The sequence below is a fragment of the Myxine glutinosa genome, unplaced genomic scaffold (genome assembly GCF_964187855.1).
Source record: "Myxine glutinosa unplaced genomic scaffold, kmMyxGlut1.1 SCAFFOLD_1666, whole genome shotgun sequence".
In the NCBI taxonomy this organism is placed as follows: Eukaryota; Metazoa; Chordata; class Myxini; order Myxiniformes; family Myxinidae; genus Myxine; species Myxine glutinosa.
In genome coordinates, this window is record NW_027617761.1 from 57445 (window position 1) to 80000 (window position 22556).

Here is a 22556-nt window from a genome sequence, read left to right on the forward strand (position 1 = left end):
AAAAACATTCAACCGAAATCTTCAACCTAAATTGCCTATAAAAATGTACTATCACAAACACAACAAATACATTTGTGCAAAATAATTGTTTGTATTATGATTGGTGTAAATCATGACAATACAGCAACTCAGGTACAGTCATTAGCCTCAGCTAAAACAAGTGAATCCACTTGGATTCCGCCCAGGTTGGCACATGGAAATTATGATGTAGCATAATTATCATCTCGGGTCAAGATTTGAAATTATGCCATGGTTTTTGTAAAATTGCTACTAGTATTCACATTATGTACTTTTCTTTTGATTTAAACATCCATAAATACAAAACAAATAGTTTTGTAATCTTAAAAATTTATTAAATGTACAAAATTCCTATCCTATAACATATATATCCTATAACCTATCCTATATATATCCTATATCATATAACATATATCCTATATATCCTATAACATAACATATAACAAATATATCCTATATTATGTACTAGCGAGCGGCCGCGTACCAGCCAAAGGGGTAGCCCATGGTTAGCCTAAATATAGATTTGATGACGTCATGTTTACACATCTGAGCGACAGAAACTGTCTACACATCTGAGCGACAGAAACGTCTACACTGTTGGAGCTTCACTTTTGGAGAGACAGAAATTCTGGGTCATTTGGGTCCTCTGGGTCATTTGGGTCATTTGGGTCCTCTGGGTCATTTGGGTCCTCTGGGTCATTTGGGTCCTCTGGGTCATTTGGGTCCTCTGGGTCATTTGGGTCCTCTGGGTCCTCTGGGTCCTCTGGGTCATTTGGGTCCTCTGGGTCATTTGGGTCCTCTGGGTCATTTGGGTCCTCTGGGTCATTTGGGTCCTCTGGGTCATTTGGGTCATTTGGGTCCTCTGGGTCATTTGGGTCCTCTGGGTCATTTGGGTCCTCTGGGTCATTTGGGTCCTCTGGGTCATTTGGGTCATTTGGGTCATTTGGGTCCTCTGGGTCATTTGGGTCCTCTGGGTCATTTGGGTCCTCTGGGTCATTTGGGTCCTCTGGGTCATTTGGGTCCTCTGGGTCATTTGGGTCATTTGGGTCCTATATTCCTATCCTATAACATATATATCCTATAACCTATCCTATATATATCCTATATCATATAACATATATCCTATATATCCTATAACATAACATATAACAAATATATCCTATATTATGTACTAGCGAGCGGCCGCGTACCAGCCAAAGGGGTAGCCCATGGTTAGCCTAAATATAGATTTGATGACGTCATGTTTACACATCTGAGCGACAGAAACTGTCTACACATCTGAGCGACAGAAACGTCTACACTGTTGGAGCTTCACTTTTGGAGAGACAGAAATTCTGGGTCATTTGGGTCCTCTGGGTCATTTGGGTCATTTGGGTCCTCTGGGTCATTTGGGTCCTCTGGGTCATTTGGGTCCTCTGGGTCATTTGGGTCCTCTGGGTCATTTGGGTCATTTGGGTCCTCTGGGTCATTTGGGTCCTCTGGGTCATTTGGGTCATTTGGGTCATTTGGGTCCTCTGGGTCCTCTGGGTCCTCTGGGTCATTTGGGTCCTCTGGGTCATTTGGGTCATTTGGGTCCTCTGGGTCATTTGGGTCCTCTGGGTCATTTGGGTCCTCTGGGTCATTTGGGTCCTCTGGGTCATTTGGGTCCTCTGGGTCATTTGGGTCCTCTGGGTCATTTGGGTCCTCTGGGTCATTTGGGTCATTTGGGTCCTCTGGGTCATTTGGGTCCTCTGGGTCATTTGGGTCCTCTGGGTCATTTGGGTCCTCTGGGTCATTTGGGTCATTTGGGTCATTTGGGTCCTCTGGGTCATTTGGGTCCTCTGGGTCATTTGGGTCCTCTGGGTCATTTGGGTCCTCTGGGTCATTTGGGTCCTCTGGGTCATTTGGGTCCTCTGGGTCATTTGGGTCCTATATTCCTATCCTATAACATATATATCCTATAACCTATCCTATATATATCCTATATCATATAACATATATCCTATATATCCTATAACATAACATATAACAAATATATCCTATATTATGTACTAGCGAGCGGCCGCGTACCAGCCAAAGGGGTAGCCCATGGTTAGCCTAAATATAGATTTGATGACGTCATGTTTACACATCTGAGCGACAGAAACGTCTACACTGTTGGAGCTTCACTTTTGGAGAGACAGAAATTCCCAGGCAAACGCTATAACGCACCAGGTTTACAACCTGTGCGTTAATAAGCCCGTTCCTCAGTAACGACGCTTGGTGAGGCGAGCGCAGTGAGCCGAGCTAATATATATATATATATATACACACACACATACAGACACACACACACACACACACACACACACACACACACACACACACCTCGTTTTTTCATTTCTGTTCCTCACAATTCTATCCCTCTCTTTCATTCACACACACACACACACACACACACACACACACACACACACACACACACACACACACACACACACACACACACACACACACACACACACACACACACACACACACACACACAATTAATTGTGCAGTATCGGTTGTTCCTAAACTTAAATAATTTAAAGGATTGTTGTAAATGATGTTAATTTCACAACATCCCACATTCAACTTTATTTAAATTGCAAACCTCAAACATAGTTTCTCCACCTAAAGCAAGAACCTTAACCCGTAAGCAATTGACTAGTTTCCCGACTGCATGGATCATCAGCTGGGCACCGTTCCTCCTCGAGGTTTCGATCCTTTCAGCCCAGGACCTCTCCAAACGGTGGATCCACAACCTCGATCATGGATCCACATCAATAGATGGTACATCAGTAGATCCACAACCTCAGTTGCGTCCAGGCAGTCAGTCAACCCATCAATGCAACATCACTTATTCCAACTTTACTTGCAATAGGATTTAATGTGTTATCATATATTTATAACTTTCCTTACACACACTATAATACGATATCATTAAATCATTCACATCTTACCCTTAAATACATCAATCGACCAACCAGCACGACCACACCACCTACCTAAAGGTATTATTATATCACACACACACACACACACACACACACACACACACACACACACACACACACACACACACACACACACACACACACACACACACACACACACACACACACACACACACACACACACACACACACACACACACACACACACACAGAACCATTTTAGGCTTGGTCCTAATGACAAGAACTGATATTTTAAGTGGTGAAGCCGCTTCAGCATTTGATTATGTCCTTCCTTCCATTTGTCTGTCAAAAATGAAGAATAAACTTTCTAACCCACCATGATTCATTCTAAAGGGTTCTAACGTGTAACTCTCAAGGGTTTTAAAGGGTAATTCTAGTGGGTTCAAAAGGGTAATTCTAGTGGGTTCAAAAGGGTAATTTTAAAGGGTAATTCAAAAGGGTTATGAAGGTTAATTTAAAGGGTAATGCTAAAGGGTAATTTTAAAGGTTAATTCTAAAGCGTAATTCTAAAGGGTAATTCAAAAGGGTAATTCAAAAGGGTTATGAAGGTTAATTTAAAGGGTAATGCTAAAGGGTAATTTTAAAGGTTAATTCTAAAGGGTAATTCTAAAGGGTAATTCTAAAGGGTTTCGTTTGTTTTTAGGGTTTCCTATTTAATACTTAAAAATGCCAAACTAAACCCCTTCCTTCGGACGCGGGTGCAATTTTTTATTTTTTATTTTTAAATCGCTGCCCTGCTTATGGTCATTTGTTTGTTGTTGTTGTTCAGCGTAAACCAAGGAAACACATAAAACAGCTTCAACATATTGTTACGCAACCGTGATTAACACCACAGTTACGGATGACCGATTTGCGAGACTTTAACTCCCGAGGCGAAAACTCAATGGCGGATTCAAGTTCAACACAAAGTTAAACGCGCGGAATGGCGCACGCAGCAAAGCTCCGCCCGCCGCCTTATCTACTAAAATCAAACACCCAGGAAAACTGCGTTCAGATATATATATAGAAAATAATATAAGGATTTATTATCGAATAGTAATACAGTGAAAAAGCCGCGCCGGTAAATCTAATAACTCTAAATCGGGACGTCCCCACACGACTGACAGCAAACACGATACGAGGGAGATTATGAATACAAAAATAACACGTCACGTCGTTCAAATGTACGCGGATGCGGCTTATCTGTCTTGGTGTCGTCTTGGTGGCGGCCGTCCAACACCGCTCCTTTTGGCCCGATCGCACACCACCAGGTCCTTCGCTCCAAGCTCTACGAGGCCCCGCTCCAAGCACCACGCGTCCGACGCGTGGCCAGCAGCTTCACACGAGGACGATCTCCACAAGGCCCGTGCACCAATGGTTCAACGGAGGGCTCGACTTGCAACGAACTGCTGCGAACTGCCGCGTGCTCTGTGGGCTTGGTGTGCTCGGTGTGTGAACGAACTCTCCACCAACTGCCTTCGGGGAGCTTTTCCACCAACTGCCTTCGGGGAGCTTTTCCACCAACTGTGTCTCTGCGTCGACTGTGTGCTCCAACCAACTCCTACGAACTCTCTGGTGTCTGCCTGCGTCTGCCACGAACTCAACTGGACTGCCACGAACTCAACTCAACTCCGGTCTGGCGTCCGACCGTCGCATATATTGGTGGCCGATGACGTCACATTGGCGCACTCCTCAGCCAATCATAGCCTCCCAACTCGCCCAGGTCACGCCCTCTGCGGCATGCGACTCCTGACATCTCCCGTCCGCGACCCCCCCCGCGGTCGTTTTGTAACACGTAACACGCGAGGTTGGTAGGCCTTTTAGGTGCGAACGGCGGCGGCCAACCGCGGCGGTGTTTTTGGCCTGGTTTCCTGTCTATTTATTACGAAGTCAATGTCAGGGAAAGGGAATTATTTAATGTTGCGCTAAGGACCTAACTAATGTTTATGTGGTTTGCAGTGCCATAATGGACAGAGGTTTGACTACCAGGTGAGACTCACAGGGGCGTTACCTTTAATCCCTCACTATTTAACACTCGGACCTCCAGGTAGATCCACAATCATACATCTTACCCCGACAAACGCCTAAACATCAAGAACTTATTACATGTAGAGTCCCTGTCACGACAGCCGAATACCTACCTATTCAGATCTACCTAGCTCTAGATATTGCTCTACCAAATTCATAACACAGCCCCCCCCCTGGAACCGTAGCTCCTGCAAGGTTCACCGCAGGCGCTACCATTCCAGCCTTAACACTTACTGTCACACACTTAATTAACCTATGAAATAAATCAGGAAGGGCTGTGGGAAGTGAGTCGGACTACCTACCTACACTTCCTTAACATGCTGAACCCCTTAACCATCATGCAAGTATGTACATCTTCTTCGTTGTTCCTGTGGAGGGAGGAAACAACAACACACAACACTAACTTAACCACAAAACTTAACCATCTTTCCAAACTCAAAACTCTAACCTTTGTACATACCCCGGTCTACAGACCGCGTCCCCCGGTGGATGCCACAAGACACAACCTTACCTGCGGGGCCATCCCCAATGCATCCCCCTAAATTTCCACGGGCCCTGTCCAGATGTTACAGGTGAGTGACACGGCTCGGTGGATTTCGCCCACATTCATGCTACACAGACCCCTTAACCACTCATTCTCATTCCATAGGTCATCAAGGCATTTCAAAAATCAACAAAGCACTTATTTCAATACACCCCCCTGCAGGACCATGGCATTGATGTCATTCACGTGTGTGTGCATTCCTCAACTAGGCAGCGGGGAGGTACCGCACAAAAAGATGGTGGGGGCGCATCAGGCTGTGGTGCCCGCAGTCCCAAAAACAAGTCAACCGACTTACAAGTTCATTGCCCCCCCCCCTTTACCTCTTGGCCCCGTGACAGCCCAACAGCCCCTTTCCGCCGTTACCTCGCCGGTGAGGGTCTCCACACACCCCAGGCTCCTTTGCCTCCTGCTTTCGCGCAGCAACACGGGTCACCGGGGGACTTCTTCACCCCGCGGCGCCCAACCAGACCCTCCACCGACGAGCTCCAATTTCCAGTTACCACCGGCTGCCAGGGGTAATTGCCGCAGAGGGGGGCCCGCAGGCATCGCTCCTCAGAGCTTGCTCTGTACCTGCGGACACACACACCTTCCCCACCCACAAGACCCCAAAACACACTTCCTCCCCCGCTGCCATTCAATTCTCCACACAACTCAGCACAATTCAGTACAATTCATAGATGGTGTAAAAGGTGTTACAAGGCTTGCCATGGCCTGCCAATGTGAAATCCCATTCACAGTTCGAATCATTGAATCCTTACACATTTCCATTAGCACATTTCCAAAAAGCACAATTATCGCCCCTCATTATCTCCAATAATCATCACTCACTCTCCAGGTTCCACTCTCACGACCACATCAAAACACCTAACCACAACACAAAAACATACGCCACCCACAAGACACTGTGGCTCCCATTCCATCCCCTCACCGGCCATGTCATCACTCGCTCTCACCCGCCTCCCAACTCCAATTTACATGTCCCCAATTTCCAAAGCAAGTCCTGAAGCCTGGGACAGTACTCCTCAAAACACTCACCTCCAGTGCAGGTAGTTGCAGGTTGGTCAGGTCCAAGAGGGTCATCCACCCTTCACAATCCCAAAATTTCACATTGGGCCTACCAAATACTTCCAAATTTCTCTTTTGTCCCCACTACACTGGCAGGTATGTGGATCCGCATCCAACGGTGATCATCGCTACACAACTACCTACAGCCACGTCAGCTCTGCACCTCTACCGTGCAAGGGTCACCGGGACAAGGTGAGCAGTCAAAACGCCAACATGGCCCATGAGTGTCCATAAGGGTGCGACCCACCATCCATCCTTCGGCCCCCCTGCGAGGAACACAGCTGCAGCAGCCCCAGCTGGCCAATGTGGTGAGCACTTGCTGCCACAACACACACTACCGCACACACAACCTCGGCCCTGGGGGGCACGGTCGCAGTGCGTGGCATCCCTACAGCCACGTCCCCTGCACCTCCCCATCATCCCCCAGTCCGACTACAGAACTGCAGCCCCCCAGTGCTCACCCACACTTGACCACACCAAGGTACAGTCAACAGCCATGCTCCACCAGGAGACTCACCCAGAAGACATGGTCCACACACCTCGGACATGCACAGCACCACGTTGACCCTCAGGCTACACAACTGCATCCCCAGGATCCCGCGTCCCAAATATCAGCACAGTTGCCCCCGCAACCAGATGAAAGCTGTGTCTTGCTACCCTATTAATTTCATCACAGCCTCCAACACTTTGGTCTACACACCTGGATCAATAATGGCGTCACTGTACAGTGTCCACCATGGCATTTCAAAATCCACCCTTAAATTTCCATCTAACCCACAGATTACCCATGCTAAACATTTATCACATTTCACTAACCTCACCAAAGAAGGATGCTTTGCCATACACATGCCAGCCGAGCATGGCCCATATGCTCGGCTCGTTACACATCTCCCGATTCACATCCCCATGGCTCTCTTCCCAACCCGAGAGTCCATAAATCACAACGGAGCATCTGTGGAAGGTCACTCACACCATCACGTTCCACAGATGCCCCAATGGTTGTCCGGCAGGCTATCTCCATCCCTGTCCATTCGGTTTGACCCGCGTCCATAGACCAACACGGCATGGCAGGTCATCACATGCCAGTTGTCCCAAAGTCTCAGGGAGAGGGGGTCAGGTCGCATGCCCGGGTGATCACTACATCAGGCCCAAGCTGGCCATCTGCGGTGCCACCACCAAAACGCGACCCACAACACCTCCCCCTAGTGGTCCTCAATATTTGCCATCCCAGGCTTGAGAAACCACCTCGGACCTCCCTGGAGGTCTTAACCCCCACCAGGGTCCGGTGACCCTGCCGGCCCGAGCCACCAGCTCGGACGGCGCCCCGATGGACAAGGGACGCCACACTCCACCAGACCCCCCGTGGGACCCAGGTCGTACCTCGACACCCAAGGCTGGACCCCACGTCCAAATCTCGCCATCACAGCCCCCCAGCTGGCTGGCATACCCAAATTTTGAAAGGGGCAACTTTTGCCCGAGGCCATGACCCATGACCTCGCCATGTCCAGATCCCGCAGCCCGGGGACCAATCCCCACCATGGCTGCTCCAAATCAATTTCCCATTGTAATTTTATTTTAAATTTTATTTTCCAAATTTTCATTCCCTCTGCCAAACCGCAGCTGCAGGGAACAACCTCTACCACCGGTTGTTCTGCCCCTCCCTGCAGTTGATCCAAATTCCCTACAGGGACCAAATCTCCAGAAGCTCTATCTCCCGATCCTCCAAGATCCAAATTCAGCCCGGAGCCAACACACTCCCCCAACTGGTTGTCCAATTTTGGAGCCTCTGTTTCCAAATAGCAGTGTACAGTGAGCGTCCCCTCGGTCATTCCAACCACCTCCTCGGACCAACTCACCTCATCACCCAGGCTCCTTTGGGCCTGAACAAGCTCTACCTCCATGGGACTGTCCCAGGTCTCCAGCCGCTGGATCAAATCATCCTCATCATTACAAATCATTCCTGGCCCCGCCAGGCTTTGATCAATATCCCCAATAAATACCTGGTCCGGCTCCATTGCACGGACCCCCAAGAACTCTACCCCCTCTTGCTCCGCACCACCGCCCTGGTGCTGCACAATTCCAAATTCATCCCCCGGTTGGGGTGTTGTGACATCCACACGGTCCCGATAGCCTTCCAGGTCCCCATTTGCTTTATCAATTCGAGCATTTGTGGCACCAATCTGACCCTCCAACTTTTCCCCCATTTGGACAGCCTGCGTCACGCCCTCCTCTATTTTTGACATTAATTCTTCCCGTTTCAATTCAATTTCCACCCCTATGGCTTTTTCCATCTCCCCCATTTGAGTTCCTACTTCACCCTCAAATTTCCCCAGTCTGTCCGTAATTTGGTTTTGCACTCTCCCTTCTATGCCATCAATTCGTTCCCCCAGCTGCTGTGCCATTTCCCCAATTTTTCCTTCCAATTGTTCATTCCTTCCCTTTATTTCATTCCCTTGTTCATTCATTTGTTCATTCATCACCTCCATTTTTCCCTCCAATCCATCGATTTTGCTGTCCATCCCTTCGATTTGTTCTTTCAATCCCTCCTTTAATCCTTCAATTTTATCACTCTGGGCATTCAGTTCCCCTTTTAACCCATCAATTTTATTTCCCATTCCTTCAATGTGTCCCTCCATTCCCTTCATTCCTTCCTTCAATCGATCACTCTGAGCATCCATTAATTCCTTTAAAAATTTCATTAAAGCCTGGTCGTCTCTCGGGGCCGTCCCATTTGTTCCCGACTCCCCGGTAGGGGAGGGGCATAAGTTGGTGCTCGGGACGAGGGAAGCTCCAAGGCTCACCTCTACATCAAATTCCCCTATTTCCGGCTCACTCCCGACGCTGACGGAGGCCTCGCTGCGTACTTCCATTTCGTCGACCTCCGACATCCGCTTTTCGGAAGGTCGTTCCCCGCGCGCGTATTTATTTTAATAATTCCTGAAACACAATTTAAATTTGACGAAGACGCGATATCGCGCTCCGTTTGCCCAATTGATTATCAAATTTCTCCGCCTCAACTATAACAATTTTGCGTTCGAACGTCGGGCGCAATGTACGCCCGACCGTGTCGATGTCGCCCCGCGGACAAAAAAAATTTGTCCGACCGTGTCGATGTCTCGCCGCGGACAAAAAAATTTGTCCGACGGGTTCAAATCCTACACTCCTGACACCACTTGTTACGCAACCGTGATTAACACCACAGTTACGGATGACCGATTTGCGAGACTTTAACTCCCGAGGCGAAAACTCAATGGCGGATTCAAGTTCAACACAAAGTTAAACGCGCGGAATGGCGCACGCAGCAAAGCTCCGCCCGCCGCCTTATCTACTAAAATCAAACACCCAGGAAAACTGCGTTCAGATATATATATCTATCTATAATTCCAGTAATCTCTGTACGTCTGTACGTCTGTACGTTTGTCTGTGACCGCTGTTTCTCGACAACTACCGGTCCGATATACTTGAAACTTGCCAGGTATATTGCTGGGGACCCGAGGATGTGCCTTTTCAAGGTTTGAAATTAATCGGACAAGTACTTACCGAGCTATGGCGATTTAGCCGTTCGCCGTTCGCTTTGCCGTTGCGAATGGACCAAACCATTCATGTAAATAGAGGGGGGGGGGGGGGTTCTGTGGTCGTTCGCTTTGGCTTTGCGAATGGACCAAACCATTCATGTAAATAGAGGGGGGGGGGGGTTCTGTGGTCGTTCGCTTTGGCTTTGCGAATGGACCAAACCATTCATGTAAATAGAGGGGGGGGTTCTGTGGTCGTTGCGAATGGACCAAACCATTCACATCGAATCATCGAATCACATCGAATGGACCAAACCGTTCGCTTTGGACCAAACCATTGCATGTAAATAGAGGGGGGGGGGGTTCTGTGGTCGTTGCGAATGGACCAAACCATTTCATGTAAATAGAGGGGGGGGGATATAATTTTAGATATATATATAGTACGGGCATTGGCAAGGAACGGGCACCCACGTACGGGCAATGCCCTAGTAGAAAATAATATAAGGATTTATTATCGAATAGTAATACAGTGAAAAAGCCGCGCCGGTAAATCTAATAACTCTAAATCGGGACGTCCCCACACGACTGACAGCAAACACGATACGAGGGAGATTATGAATACAAAAATAACACGTCACGTCGTTCAAATGTACGCGGATGCGGCTTATCTGTCTTGGTGTCGTCTTGGTGGCGGCCGTCCAACACCGCTCCTTTTGGCCCGATCGCACACCACCAGGTCCTTCGCTCCAAGCTCTACGAGGCCCCGCTCCAAGCACCACGCGTCCGACGCGTGGCCAGCAGCTTCACACGAGGACGATCTCCACAAGGCCCGTGCACCAATGGTTCAACGGAGGGCTCGACTTGCAACGAACTGCTGCGAACTGCCGCGTGCTCTGTGGGCTTGGTGTGCTCGGTGTGTGAACGAACTCTCCACCAACTGCCTTCGGGGAGCTTTTCCACCAACTGCCTTCGGGGAGCTTTTCCACCAACTGTGTCTCTGCGTCGACTGTGTGCTCCAACCAACTCCTACGAACTCTCTGGTGTCTGCCTGTGTCTGCCACGAACTCAACTGGACTGCCACGAACTCAACTCAACTCCGGTCTGGCGTCCGACCGTCGCATATATTGGTGGCCGATGACGTCACATTGGCGCACTCCTCAGCCAATCATAGCCTCCCAACTCGCCCAGGTCACGCCCTCTGCGGCATGCGACTCCTGACATCTCCCGTCCGCGACCCCCCCCGCGGTCGTTTTGTAACACGTAACACGCGAGGTTGGTAGGCCTTTTAGGTGCGAACGGCGGCGGCCAACCGCGGCGGTGTTTTTGGCCTGGTTTCCTGTCTATTTATTACGAAGTCAATGTCAGGGAAAGGGAATTATTTAATGTTGCGCTAAGGACCTAACTAATGTTTATGTGGTTTGCAGTGCCATAATGGACAGAGGTTTGACTACCAGGTGAGACTCACAGGGGCGTTACCTTTAATCCCTCACTATTTAACACTCGGACCTCCAGGTAGATCCACAATCATACATCTTACCCCGACAAACGCCTAAACATCAAGAACTTATTACATGTAGAGTCCCTGTCACGACAGCCGAATACCTACCTATTCAGATCTACCTAGCTCTAGATATTGCTCTACCAAATTCATAACAATATTATCCTGATATTGCTTCACGGATAGTGCGATTATCCCCTTGGGTAACAGCTGCACTGAAGTGTGATTGAACAGATGTTTGGTACTACAGAACTTTAAAATACAAGAAAACAAACACGACATAGTAAGATTAACCAAAGCTTTTTATGATTTACTGCTCAAGATAAAATACAGCAAGATAACTAGAACGGCACTCAGTAGAGAGAATACCTCCACCAGGTGAACAGTTTACGTTTTGTATCCCAGAGTAGATCAGAAAATCACAATACAGAATCACATTTAATCCAAATAATCCGTCCACAACTTTTTTGAGATGTCCTGCTTTGTATCGTTTTTGGCCATATCTCCCAATGGTGAAGAATCACTTAAAAAATTATACTAGCCGGATCTGGATCTTCACCACAATTGAATCGATTCTTCCTTGTAACACACACAACCTGCCCACCAAGTTTCGTCCTAATTCATCTGTAACCGTTTGAGATATCTTGCTATATGTTGGTTTTAGCCCAATCACTCAATGGTGAAGAACCACTTAAAAAAATTATACTAGCCGGATCCGAATCCGGATCTTCACCAAAATCTAATCATTTCGTCCTTGTCTCATACGCTACCTCACTGCCAAATCTCGTCCGAATCCGTCCACAACTTTTTGAGATATCTTGTTCACAAACAAACGGACAAACAAACAGACAGACAGGGATGAAAACATAACCTCCATCCACCTTTTGTGGTGGAGGTAAAGAAGGAAGTAAAAGAGTGCGTATCTATATGCATGTCTATGTAAGATCGACACCGATTGGTTCATCAGTCATGACGTAATTGGTAATCTGAACACCCATTGGTTGACTCAGTCAACACGATCTCTTGCTCCGATTGAAGGAGTACAGACTGGCTCGAATAGATTACCCTGAGGAGTACAGCACGAAGAGCTTTGGTTAACCTTTTAATATCTTCAACTTTATGCAAGTCAGTCTGCGTATTAGATTTTGCCCAAACTACGAGCTCGCCTTCAATTTCAAAAAAAGAGCAATGGCAGGGTGTATTGTTATTATTGCTGCCCAAATAGCACCAGCAGTAGGAGGGGTTTGTGGCTCAGCTCAGACATTCCATGCTGCATCGATCTTGCTTCCTCATTGTTACAAGAGATTGGAGACATTATTGCAGAGGGCTGGGAAGGTGATGACAATTCCATTTCAACAAATTGTTCTACTCGAGGGGATGAGAAGGAAAAAAAAAAAAGTTCTGCAGAGATATTGCTGACCGAGCTGAAGGTAGAGAGAGCTTTTTTTTTGTATACCAAGTCAATGCTCGTGTAAGAGCTAACACATAAAACATACAATAAAGGAAGCGGGTGACAAGAGAGGGAGAGAGAGGGAAGTACAACAATAGAGAAAAGGGACATCGTGAGATCTGTGGAAGGGAGAGGGCTGGGGCCGGGTACACGGGATAAACTCAAACGGAGAATAATTTTCGAATTTATACAAATGTGACGGGTTGATGCGTCCATGGTGGTTGCAGTAATACAAACTGAGATGATTTTATGCTACAACAATGGCCGAAAGACTCTAAGTTTGCCAGGTTTGTCCGAAATACTGGAGTGTGGGTGGATCGGGCCTACAAAATATTCGGTTTTTTGTTCGGAACATATTACAGAGCACTGTTGTGAAACAACAGAGATGGCTAGATCTTGTGGTTATCCGCTATGATTGAGAGGCTGCCACCACACGAATAGGCAGAAGAAACAGCCGTTGCTCAAAACTGTAACACCATCTCTACTGAGTACACGGGCAATCTAAGCGACAAATCAAACACCTGGGTTTGTCCTGCCGGCGTCCGATTTCACCTCGCCACCACCCCTCCCTTCACCCTGGTGGTGCGGGACAGCGACACAGCACGACCACAGACACAAATGCATCCCGGGAAAGTATGAAACGGGAATGATCCTGTAACATACAGGACACCAGGTCAGCCTGCTACAGTGCGACAAAGCATTTGTTGCCCATTTAATTGCATTGCATTTGCATTGCATTTGTTGCATTTGTTGCAGCTTCCTTATGGAAAGTGAGATTTAGATGAGAGGAGGCTTTGCTTAAGCTGTTTCAGAACAGAAACAGTTCACAGTATGAATGAGGCATAAGTTGTTGAAAAAAAAAGTATGTGGTTTATGAATGATGAATGAATGACAACTCTAACACTGACCCCCTTATAAGTCAGTGAACCTTATGTTGGCTGTATTCAGTATGAGCAAACATTACTCAATGATACAAGAATTGCGACAACTTTCTCCAGTGATGCTTCTTACCTTCAAGTGGCACTTTTGCTGCATAAAAGGCACCACCAAGCATATCTCTTTGTCTGACAGCCATCCTGAGAAACCAAGGTCTGTGAGCTTTGGAGGACTTTTAGAGAAATAGAATGGACTTCTAGGAATTGACTCAGGGGACATGTTGGTGCAGGCAGGGTAAGAGTCACCAAAAAGGCACTCGAGATGGCTAGAAAGTGCTTGGGGTAGCATTGAAGCAAGGCTTTCCACACCATTCTCTGTCTCTGTTATTCGCACATACTGCACACATCAAGTAAAGGACAAAAAATAAAAAGATATGCAAATATGGAACTTTTTTATATACAAGCTGGAGGTGTATGTTTATCTACAATTTCTGAATGATAGTTTCCATATACAGGGTGTTTCAAAAAAGTGGACTATTTGAACAGCCTGATATTCTGTCGTTTCTAATGTTATACCCTTCTCTCTTGCAGGTTATGGTGGTGGTGGTATGCCATTTGCAACAGGTAGTCAGTAGCACCCTACGTCAACTATGGTGGTCACAGTGGAAGCATGTCCGTGCACAGTTTACCTTTGTGAAAATCATACCAAATTTGGTACCAAAAGTTCAGTGAAAATCGTGACTTTGTGGTTTGAGACAAAACGCTACGTGCAGGTGCGCCAACGGTACTGTCAGTATTACATTGTGTTACGGATTCGTCACTTCCGTCCTTGTGGTTGTGTTACGGATTCGGCACTTATTATTATTATTGCTGTTATTATTATTATTTTGAGTTCTAAGTATTATGGGTATTGTTGTTTAAGGGAAATGGTTATTGTGGTTAAAAGGTTAAAAGCGCTCATGGTAAAAATGAGACAGGAAATCGGATCGTGACCCTGAAGAAAAAGGCGTTGAAGAAGAAAAAGGCAGAGGACAGTGAAAGACGTCAGAGCTCCGTACCTAGCGTGGTCGAGCGTACATGGCGAGTGAGCGTCGAGTCCTGGAAAGGAATCTCGGGCGATCGGTGTTATCGCTGGCATTGTGGAAAAGCCTGTGAAGTCAGGTACAGGCGTGAGGTTCCGGAGAATCTTCGCCGCAAGGCCGCAGCTCGAGTGAGAGCCGTCCGCCATTTTGCCCCACGCGCTGCCTTCATCGGAAAAGGTTTTTGTCGCGTCGGCTGGGCTTATCCTCCGGTGGTTTGCCGGGGACAGCTGTGCAATAAAGCGGCGTCTGAAGATTGCACTGCGGTTCGCTGATTGAACGATGCAGGTGCACGTCTGGATCGCGTCTTTGAGAGTTCCCTTTCTACCGCGAGTTTGCTGGGTGTTGGACCACGTGACTTCGGTGTCGCTTCGACCGTCTACGCCTCGGTTGCTCTTGATCGGACATTGTTCCAACGATCGCCGGAGCGCATCAACTTCGCCTTGGAGGGTTATAGAGACATTGAGGAGGGCTCGGTTCCATTTCCTGGGAGTGCCGTGAGTTTGGGGTTACGTTACTAGATAAGGTGGTACCATCTTAAGATATTGATTGTAGGGTTGATTGCCACCATTGTTATATGGTTCTTCTTGTGTGCTTTTAATATATTATTTGTTCATTGACAACCAAGGGTGTGGTTTCCTTATTGATTTGATTGTTTCATTTGATGGTTTCATGAATGGTTTCATTTGTGATGGATTTTGAAACTGAATAACTATTCTTTCTGCCGGAGTTCCTCTCGGGGTTCGGAGGTTACCGAGACCAGGAGATTGGAGAGGACTCCGTAACAGAAATTGGGGGCTCGTCCAATTGACTCGTGGGCTCGAAATTGAGTCTGCGTCCGGGATCTAAAATTCCCTAAATTTAGTCCGGGAAAGAATTCCCTAACATTCCCAGAATTCCCAAATTTGGAACTTGTTCCAACATTCCCAAATTTTTCCAAAAAAGTAATTAATAAATAACTCTTTTTTTTATTTTTTTTATTTCTTGTGTGAAGGTTAACAGGTGTTAACAATAGTCACCATGGAGTATGCCACAGAGAAGTTTGCAGTGACCCCTAGTGAAGCACAGTTCAGAGCGTTAGTAAAATCGGACCTCTTGAAATTGGCCAAACATTTTAGCTTGGAGGTCCGAACTAATATGAGGAAGGCAGAGATGCAGACAGTGGTGATACAATCTATGGTGGGATTAGGAACATGGGAAGAGGTAGCCTGGGATTGGTTACCAGAAGAACAAGAAAATGTGGAGCTCCGGAAACTGGAGTTGCAATTACGGAGCCAGGAAAGGGAAAGAGCAGAGGAAAGGAAAGCAGAAAAGGAAAGAGCAGAACAGGAAAGAGAACTCCAGGAAAGGTTAAAAGCAGAGGAAAGGAAAGCAGAAAAGGAAAGAGCAGAACAGGAACGAGAACTCCAGGAAAGGTTAAAAGCAGAGGAAAGGAAAGCTGCAAGAGAACTCGAAGAAAGAAAAGCAGAGGAAAGGAGAGTGGAACGAGAACTCCAGGAAAGGTTAGAAGAGAAAAAGGCACAAGAAAGAGCAGAGGAAAGGAGAGTTGAAAGAGAACTCCAGGAAAGGTTAGAGAAAAAAAAAAAACAGAGGAGAGAAAAGCCAAAAGGGAGTTAAGGGACCGTGAAATGGCACTTCAGCAGGAAATTAGACTCAAGGCGCTGGATGTAATGAAAGAACGGGGAGAGGTACCATCCATGCCGACTGGTTCGACACCTAGTCAGAACACCTGGGATGTTGGCAGACATGTGAGGCTGGTTCCACCCTTCAATGAAAAGGAGGTAGCCAATTTTTTTTTTTCACACTTTGAGAAGGTGGCTCAACTGCTAAACTGGCCTGAGGGGTCCTGGACCATATTAGTGCAAAGTGTTCTAGTGGGTAAAGCTCAAAATATTTATTCGGCTTTACCGATTGACGAATGTGCATATTATGAGGTATTGAAGAAAAACATTCTCAAAGCCTATGAATTGGTCCCGGAAGCTTACCGGCAAAAATTCCGGAAAGCCAGGAAGAGGGAGAGCGAGACCCATGTGGAGTTTGCCAGAATGAAAGAAACCATGTTTGATAGGTGGTGTGATTCAAAAGCGGTTGGGAAAGACTTTGAACTATTGCGACAATTGATCCTGGTGGAGGAATTCCAGCAGTGTGTCCACGAGGACATTAAAGTACATCTGGAGGAAAGGAAAGTACCAAAGTTGTATGAGGCAGCAACCATGGCAGATGACTATGCCTTAACCCACAGGATGGGGTTCCACAAACCTAACTTCTCGCCTAGACCTAGCCAGGAGAGCTATGGTACATCAGGGGCGGAGAACGAAAATTCATGGGGGTGGCCTCGAGATGAGTATGAGGACCACTCTGATACCAGGACTTCTAGGAATCCGAAGACAGCAGTTCCAAGGCGGACTTACCCTCCTGGGGGCTCGAGGCAAACCACGAGGTTCTCCTCCAGACTTACTTGCGCTTTTTGCCATAAACCTGGACACTTGATGTCCCACTGTTATGCTCTGGGAAAGGAAAATCAGGAGCGGAGTTCGACTAGTACCACTCCGAATGCAATGGCCATTGTGAGAAATCGCCCTCAAAAGGGTTACCAACCATTTATTTCAGAGGGGTTTGTGTCACTGGATGGAGCCTCGACTAACCGGAGACCTGTGAGGGTATTGAGGGACACAGGAGCACATCAATCTTTAATGCATGAAGGCATCTTGCCATTGTCAGAGGAGACGGCAACTGGTGATAGTGTTCGTTCACAGGGGATTGGTGGCTGTGTTGGAGCTCCACTTCATGTCATCCAATTGGAGTCTGATTAGGTGTCAGCACCGGTCACCGTCGGTTTACAAGCCACTCTTCCTGTAGAGGGAGTATCTGTTGTTATCGGGAATGATTTGGCCGGTGGTCAAGTTTATGGTAACCCGATGGTTGTTAAAAAGCCCAGTAGGGAAAATAACACCACACCAGTTAGGGATGGCGACAAATGTAGCAAGTTATTTGTAGGTGGACTGAACTTCAAAACAAAGGAAGATGTTCTGGAGTCTGCCTTCAGCAAATATGGACCGCTTTTGGAAGTGCTGCTGATAAACGACAGGGAGACACAAAAGTCAAGAGGGTTTGGCTTTGTCACGTTTGAAAACTCAAAGGACGCCAGAGAGGCAGAAAAGGATCTGAATAGCAAGGAGTTGGAGGGTCGGACCATAACGGTGGGGAAGGCATTTCATAGGTGTCGTGGGATCTACAGAAGAGGACCACGGTGTCGTAGTTTTGGTGGTGGCCGCAATCGATATTATTATGGAGGCTCCCAGAGTTACGGCAGCCCCAGAAGGAAGGACTATCCGAGCAGTGGCCGAGAAGGAGACCGCTATTCATGTGACTACCGTGACAAGTGGTCCAACCGTGATTGTTAGGAAAGTTGGAAAGAGTTGAAGCACTGAATGCGGCGGAGCAGCCGAGCCAAGATTCCTACACAGATTAACCGTGAACGCCACGTTCCTAAAGGCGTCCATGTAGTGAACTTCCCTACACGGATTAACCGTGAACGCCACGTTCCTAAAGGCGTCCATGTAGTGAACTTCCCTACACGGATTAACCGTGAACGCCACGTTCCTAAAGGCGTCCATGTAGTGAACTTCCCTACACGGATTAACCGTGAACTCCACGTTCCTAAAGGCGTCCATGTAGTGAACTTTCCTGCACAGACTAACCGTGAACTCCGCGTTCCTAAAGGCATCCACGTAGTGAATACTTCCAGGCCTCACCACCCAACCACCATGGAACCTGGATTTCAGCTCGGCCTCCCGGGAAAAGTGCTGTAGATTTGCTTGACTTTTGGTTTTTGAGTACTACCCCTTAACCTTCATTCAAAAGAAACAAAAAGTAAAATCAGAGGGTGATGAGATGGAGTTTGGCTTTGCAGGAGTCCAACGGGGAAATTGAACATGTAAAGGGCAGGGACAATGTCGTGGCTGATGCTTTCTCCAGAGTCAATTAACCTTGGAAATCTCTGTGGGTTGTAAAAGTTTGTTGCTTTATTTTTGGGAGATATTGATGATTGTTGCTCACGGGAATTGGTGATTTGGGGTTGTAAGTTTACTTTTGTTTGTTTAAAGAGTTGCCGGCAAAGAAAGTTTTCGCTGTGTTCAAACTTTCTTTCTTGAGGGGGGGAAGTGTTACGGATTCAGCACTTATTATTATTATTGCTGTTATTATTATTATTGTGGGTTCTAAGTATTATGGGTATTGTTGTTTAAGGGAAATGGTTATTGTGGTTAAAAGGTTAAAAGCGCTCATGGTAAAAATGAGACAGGAAATCGGATCGTGACCCGGAAGAAAAAGGCTTTGAAGAAGAAGAAGGCAGAGGACAGTGAAAGACGTCAGAGCTCCGTACCTAGCGTGGTCGAGCGTACATGGCGAGTGAGCGTCGAGTCCTGGAAAGGAATCTCGGGCGATCCGTGTTATCGCTGGCGTTGTGGAAAAGCCTGTGAAGTCAGGTACAGGCGTGAGGTTCCGGAGAATCTTCGCCGAAAGGCCGCAGCTCGAGTGAGAGCCGTCCGCCATTTCGCCCCGTGCGCTGCCTTCATCGGAAAAGGTTTTTGTCGCATCGGCTGGGCTTATCCTCCGGTGGTTTGCCGGGGACAGCTGTGCAATAAAGCGGCGTCTGAAGATTGCACTGCGGTTCGCTGATTGAACGGTGCAGGTGCACGCCTGGATTGCGTCTTTGGGAGTTCCCTTTCTACCGCGAGTTTGCTGGGTGTTGGACCACGTGACTTCGGTGTCGCTTCGACCGTCTACGCCTCGGTTGCTCTTGATCGGACATTGTTCCAACGATCGCCGGAGCGCATCAACTTCGCCTTGGAGGGTTATAGAGACATTGAGGAGGGCTCGGTTCCATTTCCTGGGAGTGCCGTGAGTTTGGGGTTACATTACTAGATAAGGAGGTACCATCTTAAGATATTGATTTTAGGGTTGATTGCCACCATTGTTATATGGTTCTTCTTGTGTGCTTTTAATATATTATTTGTTCATTGACAACCAAGGGTGTGGTTTCATTATTGATTTGATTGTTTCATTTGATGGTTTCATGAATGGTTTCATTAGTGATGGATTTTGAAACTGAATAACTATTCTTTCTGCCGGGGTTCCTCTCGGGGTTCGGAGGTTACCGAGACCAGGAGATTGTAGAGGATTCCGTCACAGTTGTCATCCACTTGAAGCATTTTTAGTTTCATGTTCTATTATTGTTACAGTTTGAGTGTGAAATGGAGATAACTGTCTTCAAAGGTAAAAATAATGTCTCAGAAGGAAAACGAGATGGATGAGGGGGAAATCGGAAGAAGGAGAAGCGGCGGGCAAGCGGATCGAGTGAGATCGGGAAAGGAAGGCCGATCTGCGTCGAGAGGTCGAGCGGACGCTGGTGGACATTGGTCACGAGGGAATATTGGTTTCCCCGGGAAAGGGATTCCTGTGACAGTGTCGTTATTGCTGTTGCAAATAAACCTGCGTGACGGGTTTTGCTTTTGGTTCCGAAAGTGAATCATCGCTGGAGAGCAGGTACGCCTCCATTTCGGGCCTGTCCGCCATTTCACCTCGCACCAGCCATTTCACCTCACACCAGCCCTTCGCCTGGTTCTCGTGTGTGTCGTGGATTTCGCTTGGGAACTCGCGGTTCTTCGCGGTTCTCCGCTTGGGAGCCGCTGATCGTTCATGTCAGCGTCATTGTCTGATGAACCTAAGGTGTGAATTCCCAGTCGCCTTTTGGGTGAACTTTTACCGGACCGACGTTGGCCCGACACCTCACCAAGCGGCTCGTCTGCAGCGTCGACTGTTCGCCGTTCTGGGTTCAGGTCTCAATACGACCATTTCTTGTGATCGCGAGAGCCAAGGGGATCGACTTTGGCCTGGTATCATGACACAGTGACTTTGGGGGATGTTACCGATTGCTCACGTGGGAATACCGTGAGTTATTGATTCAGGAAATTGGTGGCACCATCATAGAAATTATATGGTGTTTGCTGTGCAAGTGAGGCTTTCTTGTACGTGCGTTACTTGTTATTATTGTGTGGTTTTAATACAATACTTGGTTTTGGTAACAATTGATTGGTGTGGTTTCACCATTGGTCATTGACACACATAATAGCACATCTTTCTGCCGTGACTCCTTTCGGGGCTCGGAGGTACACCGTGGCCGGGGTTTGGGGAGGAGCATGTAACAATTGTTCACAGCTGTAATGGACCTTCCAATGGGAGCATTCAGCAGTTTGTGGAGCACTTCCAAGCACATGGAAAAATCAAAATAAAGGCAAAAGTGGCCACCCTCCAAGTGATACCAAGAACCAAAGGAACATTACTCTTGTGAGAGATTCTGCCAATAAAAGTCCCAAGAAATCCCACCATCAGTGTTCCCGAGAAATGGCGATCTCAGCCTCATCTGTGTGGCGCATTCTCACTTTACTCAAGTGATCCGAAGAAACTCAAGCCCTACATCATATCGGTAAGGATTAAACTAACTTTGATGTAACAAGATGAGTAACAATGTATGATTGGTTCAGTGACTGATGAAGCACACTTCCATTTGAATGGGGCCATCAACAATAACAACAACAACAACAACAACATCATCATCTCCTGGGGTTGAGCCTCCTGAAGAGGTGTCTGAGATGTCTCTCAAGGGCCCCCATTCCACTTGCTTATGTGCATTGAATGCCAGATGGGGTATGCTGGGACCGTATTGGTTTGAGAATGCCAATGGTAAGTAAGACGGTGACAGTCAACAGCGAGCTGTACCGCGAGGTCTCATGCTGATTTCACGCTGACCTCGCCAAACTACTGTTTCCAAACCAACTCAGACTTGCATGGTTCTGCAGGACGGTGCCCCACTGCATACTGCAGGTGAAACCATCGACTTGCTCAACCAGATGTTTGGAAATCGTTTCATCAGCCTGGGCACAGCGCATGAGTGGGCACCCCACAGCCCGGATTTGAAGCCATTGGATTTTCTCTTTTGGGGCACTGCCAAATGTCAGCTTTACGCCAACAAACCTCAAACCTTCACTGTCCTGAAGCAGGAGGTGGAGGACTACTGTCAGGCTACCATTCCAGTCACTTGCAGATGAGTTGTGGAGAATTTCAGAGTCAGGATCAAAGTCTGTTTGAACAGAGGTGGAGCACACATTGAAAATGTCAATTTCAAGCAGTATAAATAGTGATTAGAAAAATGGCATAGTGTATGCTTTCCATTTATGTATCGTGATGGATTCGTCACTTCCGCCTTTGTTGTTATGATATACTTGTAGGATTTTTAGTTTCAGGTAATATTGTTGTTAAGATTTGTGTGTGAAATGGAGATGACTTTTGTAAAAGGTAAAAATAAATGTTTGTGGAGGAAAAAGAGAAGCACGGCAAAGGAACCGGAAGAGGAAGGAGGAAAATTGGCAGGGGAAAGAGACAGCCGTGAGTCGCATCGAGGTTGCGAGCGGACTTTCTCGATATTGGTCGCGAATGAATGGAGGCTTCCCATGAAAGGGATTGCCCGCG

General features: G+C 47.2%; 1 protein-coding gene across 3 annotated transcripts in view; it reads right to left on the bottom strand.

Moving 5' to 3' along the window:
• The window catches only part of LOC144889197 (wolframin-like), a 64938-nt gene that overhangs the window by 24049 nt on the left and 18333 nt on the right, over positions 1-22556 (bottom strand). For all 3 annotated transcript variants that reach the window (XM_078769193.1, XM_078769192.1, XM_078769191.1), the window contains one exon: positions 14084-14344. In XM_078769193.1, coding sequence (XP_078625319.1) covers positions 14084-14344 — 261 coding nt within the window. The remainder of the gene's footprint in view (positions 1-14083; positions 14345-22556) is intronic.